This window comes from Tupaia chinensis, unplaced genomic scaffold, assembly GCF_000334495.1.
Source record: "Tupaia chinensis unplaced genomic scaffold, TupChi_1.0 Scaffold143574_1, whole genome shotgun sequence".
NCBI lineage: Eukaryota > Metazoa > Chordata > Mammalia > Scandentia > Tupaiidae > Tupaia > Tupaia belangeri.
The window spans coordinates 214,194-219,816 of record NW_006203419.1 but is presented as its reverse complement, the minus strand read 5'-3'; the positions used below and the strand labels follow the sequence as shown (position 1 = coordinate 219,816).

Below are 5,623 nucleotides of genomic sequence, written 5' to 3'. Positions count from 1 at the left end.
TACACCTCTTACTAAACTCCCAGAGAGGACCTCTACTGTTTTCTAGAATGGCACCATTCGTGACCTGCATTGTTCTCATCTGAGCATGTGTCCTCTGCATACCTCAAGAAGAAACTGCCCACAGCCTCTTCCTCAGTAGCCTGCTCAGAGGGCACATGGCAAAGGTGTGCAAGAAAGACTACTCATCAAGGACCAGGTCTCATCCTCATCTTAAGCCACCTGAAGGCAGTAAACTTGGACTGGCAGAGCAGAACCAGCATCTTTTTTTTTTTTTTTTTAAAGAGATGTTTGTAATAGGGTGTGAACACTCACTAAAGAGACTGAGAGAAATCATCCCTCGGAGGGATGACCATGTGGCAATCCCTTCTCCTCCACTCTCCTCTTGGGATTTTGGGCATGCACGCACATGCGCCCAGTTTGTTTCAAGCCTCTAGGTCTGGGACTCAAACTGCGGTAGGCCATGTGGGAGTCCAGTGACATAACCATTCCGCCACCTGCTGATCCCCAGAACTAGCACCTTACCAAACTGGGGACAAGCTAGACTCCTAGCTTTTCCAAAATTCTAATTATCCATTTTTATAGGCCGTGAGAATTTGCACTGGATTTTTTTTTTTTTTGGCCTTACTTTTCATTTGTCAGAAGAATCAGTGTGTGTTAGTGAGAGCAACAGAATTTGATTTGACAATGGTCAGGCTTGCCTGCTCTCCAAGTGGCCATCATCTTGAACTTTGTTTTTTGTATTTCTTTTTTTTTGGAGAGATTTTCACTGTAGGGCGCGTGCGCTCGCCAGACAGACAGAGAGACACATAGAGACAGAAAGCAAGAAATCACCCCCCGGGGGGGATGGTCACGCCGCAATCCCTTCTCCTCCATTCTCCTCTCGGGATCTTGGGCACGCACGCACACGCGCCCTGCGTGAGTTTTAAGCCACCGGGTCCGGGACACGAACCACGGTGGACTACGTGGGAGTCCAGCGACATAGCCATTACGCTAACTGCTGGTTCCCTTGAACTTTGTTTTAGGTGCATTCAGTACAGAGTTTTTAAATTTTTTTTTGGAGAGGTTTTCGCTATAGGGTGCATGCACTCGCCAGACAGAGACAGAGAGACAGAAAGCGACAAGTCACCCCCTCGGCGGATGGCCCAGTTGCAATCCCTTATCCTCTATTTTCCTCTTGGGATCCTGTGCATGCATGCACATGTGCCCGGCATGAGTTTTAAGCCACCAGGTCCAGGACACGAACCGCAGTCTACCGCGGTGGGAGTCCAGCGACAGCCATTATGCTAACTGCTGGTTCCCGACAGTTTTCAACAACGGAAAACAGGATAAAAGCAAACTGCTGATGCCTTCACTCTTTGTATGTGAAAAGTACTAGGTTGTCTGAAAAGTACTAGATTGTTGGAAAAGTCATGATGCCTTTTTTGCATAGAAAAATACCTCAAAGTTAAACAGAAACACTGGCACCAACCCATCAACCAAATAGCCCACAGGGTTGGGTGGTTGGTTTGAGCACTGGCTAACTCATTTTGGACAAGTCCTGTCCCTTTTCTGGGCTTCATTTCCTTCCTTGTGAAACAAGGCCAGGTCAAGACCTCTCCAGATCGTCTGTTGCTTCTGGTCAACATCATGCTCCTGGGTAGGTCTTGTCTGTACTCAGAAAGGACATAATACATCGATGCCTATCAGACAAGAACAGCTAAGCCCAAGAACAGCACGTCAACAAGTTTTTCTTTGATATTGGATTATTTATAAACCAAACATTGGGTCATGGGAAAAGTCATGACGTATTTTTCTATGCAAAAATGTGTCATGACTTTTCCCACAACCCAATGGTTTCTGGAGACTACAGACATGCCTTCATGTATTCGCTAGGGAGTTGAGGTGGAAGGGAGAAAAACATCCACTCTGTAGGCCCAACAGTGAAAATTTCACTTTGTCTCTTCGCTTCCTCAGCAGACTCAGGTGCCCCTCTTTCAAGCCCACCTCTGAGCTGCCAATTCCTGACTTTTCCTCTTAATTCCAGACAAAACTCTGTACAAAGACCTTGCTAATGAGCCAATTTGCCCTTTCCTCCTGAGGGCAAGGTTACCCTAAGTCTTCTAGTTCTCACCTTTTAAAATGTACTGGGCCCTGGAAAAGTCATGAAGCATTTTTGTATAGAAAAATACATGACATTTCCAACAACCCAATAAGCTCTTTGAAGAGTCCTACCTGCCCCCATGCCACAATTAGGGATTCAATAAAAATATGGGCTGTTGCTTCAGCTGAGACTTTGGCCCAGATGAACCCTTTTTGTTCTATTCCAAAATCATTCTAAGTTACAGAAGACTGGATAAAGGGTGACTGCAAAGGACTTTTTGGTTTAATAAGGGCCAGACCAGGTTCTCTCTAGGGCTTGCTCCAGCTCTAACTTCATGGGATGGTATTAGCATGCTGTGAACTGGGGGCCCCAGGCCAAGTCAAGACAGCCACATTTTGGAAGCTAGAGCTAGGAAAATTAATATGGAGTAACTCGGGTCTTTATTCTCATCTTTAATGCTAACAAGTCAGCCAACATGCCATTTCATAAGCAGAGACCACGCATTTGCTTCACTACTCTACCTCCTAACCCAGATCATAGAGGTTCAAATGTTGAAATTTTTGAAGACTCCAAACAACTGAAAGGTACATATTAAGTAAGTGGCCTAGAGAAAAATATTTCATTTCTCTAAGTCTCTAGTCTTAGTTTACACAGAGAATGAAAAGAGCAATTTTTGTCAACTTGGTATTGCTGACGGCATTAAGAAACACGATGTCTTGGGACCAGCAGTTAGCTTAATGGCTATGTCGCTGGACTCCCATGTAATCAACCATGGTTTGAGTCCCAGACCCGGTGGCTTAAACTCACGCCGGGCACGTGTGCATGCATGCCCAAGATCCTGAGAGGAGAATGGAGGAGAAGGGATTGCAGCGTGGCCATCCCCCCTGGGGGTGATTTCTCGCTTTCTATCTCTCTGTCTGTCTCTGTCTGTCTGGCGATCGCATGTGCCCTATAGCAAAAACCTCTCAAAAAAAAAAAAAAGCTTCCATAGTCAAATAAGTTTGAGAAACTTAAACAAGAGCAATGTAAATGAATCTTGAAGGAGGTTTTGGTGGAAAAAGATTCAAAATGTGGCCTGAATTTATTGAGGCAAGTGTGTTCCTCCTTATCTGGTCACTTATTGATATTCCCAGTCTTGACCTAGATACCCCTATCTTACGGATAAAGATAACATGTTCCTCACAGATTCTCAATAACTCATCACTCGTCTCTTGCAGTCAGTCCAGATCAAGTCAGTACTGAACTTGACTCCAATCCCAAAGTCCACGGTCTTACCCATTATACCATGCTGACATTGTTTAAGGTGAAGTTTTGATGAATTCTAGGTGTAAGAAAAGTTTAAAGAGTATTAACATGCTGGGGGAGTAAGCAAGGACTTCAAATGAACGTTGAAGATTCAAGATTGCCATCAATACACTGAGAGTAAGTGGAGAACATTTTGCAAAGCAAATCCTCAAATTCTGAAGCAGTCCAGTCCAGACCACTCATTAATCACAGAAGGTGAGAGACAGTCTGACAAGGGAAGGACTTAAAAGTAGGTGATGAGGGTGCCGAGTATTGGTGCAGGGAGAAAGCAGGATGCACTGTGAGGCTGATCCACTGGGAAGGTGCTGGTTTCGCAACCAGAAATCTCCTATGTGCCCATGATCAAGGGCTGACTGGGAGCGGATCAAGGCACAGGTACTATCTGGGTCTCTTACAGAAGAAATAAACTTAAAATGCGCGCGCGCGCGCGCGCACACACACACACACACACACACACACACACACACACACACACACACACACACACACACCAAACTCCCATAATACCGGTAAGATAACAATCTCTTGGGAATTCTTTTCAAAACAAAAACTTTCACCCTGGGGAGAAGGTGGGCTTTTCAGAATGGATTAAACAGGGATGGGCACAAAGACAGAAGTCTATTGTGGAAAAAGGACCCCAGGTGATACTAATTCCGCCCTTGGACTCCCTGTTAAACAACTGACTTAAACTGGGACAAGCTGTTCTCTTGGGAAAGGCTTATGGGATCTAAAAGTTGGGCAAAAGCAGCAAACAAGATTTTAGGAGACTGCTCTATTCCGACTTCACCCAAAAGCCCACCCCATTCTTAAAGGTTCATCCTCGGGGTAGACAAGGCAGCATAGCATTACCCATTTCAACACGTCTAGAACTTGAACCGGGACAAATCTAGGTTCACATCACTTAAGCTATGAGAAGTATACGGAAACCAAGAGTACAATCCGGCTTCCCTTACAAGCTGATTAACCTTGATCGAGTTATATTTGTTTACTTCTAAGCCTTAGTTTCTCTATTAATAGAAAGGGGACAGAATTTACTTCGAAAGTTATTACCTAAAATCACTCTTCAGTGCTCAGACCATAGCTGGGACTCAGATTAGTAACCGTTTCTCTGGATTCTCCTCCCTTCTAGTTCATTACCTCTCTCCTCTCTGAATAGATTCTTAGCTACCTGAAAAATCTAAATAAGGCTGAACACACACACTCTAAATGCAGTTAAAACCCTGCAGACAGGATTTTTTGTTTTCCCAAATCCTCTTGTCTCAATGAGCCCCATTTTCCTGATAAGTAAAACCAGTCAATTTCACAGGTTAAGAAAAAGATTTTAATGTGGAAAAGAGGGGAAAGATACTGTTCTGTTGTGTGACAGCTCTAGGCCCACCTATAGGGGTTAACAGTCTGCATGCCCCAGAGGACTAAACCAGAAAACCCTCCCTCCCTCCCTTTGCTTGACTGCCTTGGGCTGAATGAAGGCTGCCTGGGGGGTCTCAGAAAAGACAAATTCAGGCAACTTTGAATCAGTCAGGGAGGGGTATGGGTGGGAATAGTAAAGTTTTCTTTCTTTTGTTTGTTTTGGGAGCCAAAGAGAGGCAGCCCGAAGAGTAGGGGGAGCTAGGCAGTTCCCCTACCAATTCTGGACCCAGCCCCCAACACCCACCGATCCATTTTAAAACTGCTAGATGTTTAATAATGATGGTTCGCACTTAACTGAGTACTTACTAAGACAATGATTAGCACTTAAATGAGCTCTTGTTAAGAAAATGCCAGTTAACGTTTGCGTCAAGAACTAATCAGGGCCCCAAATGTCTGGACCCAGGAAAGGAGGGTGTGTCTGGGCCCAGGATGACAGGAACAGGATCCGGGCCTAGGAGCTCCAAGGGCAGTTTGTGCCTGGCAGTCCAGGGAGTATGGGGTGCTCAGGCCCCTCGCGGGCGACCCTGGCCGCGCGGTGCTCCTACCTTTCAGCGAGGTCTCCACCAGGCGCAAGTAGAGCTGAGAGTTCTTGTTGCCGTGACTCATGCGCTGGGCTAGCCCGTTGCGCTGCAGAACACACTCCTCAAACTGCACGACGTTCTGGTGGCGCCGCTTTAGGCTGGTCAGGGCCCAGAATTCAGCCAGCGCCAGCTCCACGTTCTCGGGGGCGTCGCAGCGGATCTTCTTGACCGCCACCCGGGCCCCGCTGCGCCCGGCCACTGCCTCGTAAACCACGCCGCAGCTGCCGCGCCCGCTCTCGGCCAATAA

General features: G+C 46.3%; 1 protein-coding gene across 1 annotated transcript in view; it reads right to left on the bottom strand.

Annotated features, from left to right (window-relative positions):
• Window positions 1-5,622, bottom strand: part of STK35 (serine/threonine kinase 35) — a gene marked incomplete at its 5' end in the record, with an annotated part of 14,643 nt that extends 9,021 nt beyond the window's left edge. The window contains 1 exon segment of the mRNA XM_027766476.1: window positions 5,341-5,622. Within this exon segment, the coding sequence (XP_027622277.1) occupies window positions 5,341-5,622 (282 nt within the window).
• Window position 5,623: the final 1 nt, after the last annotated feature.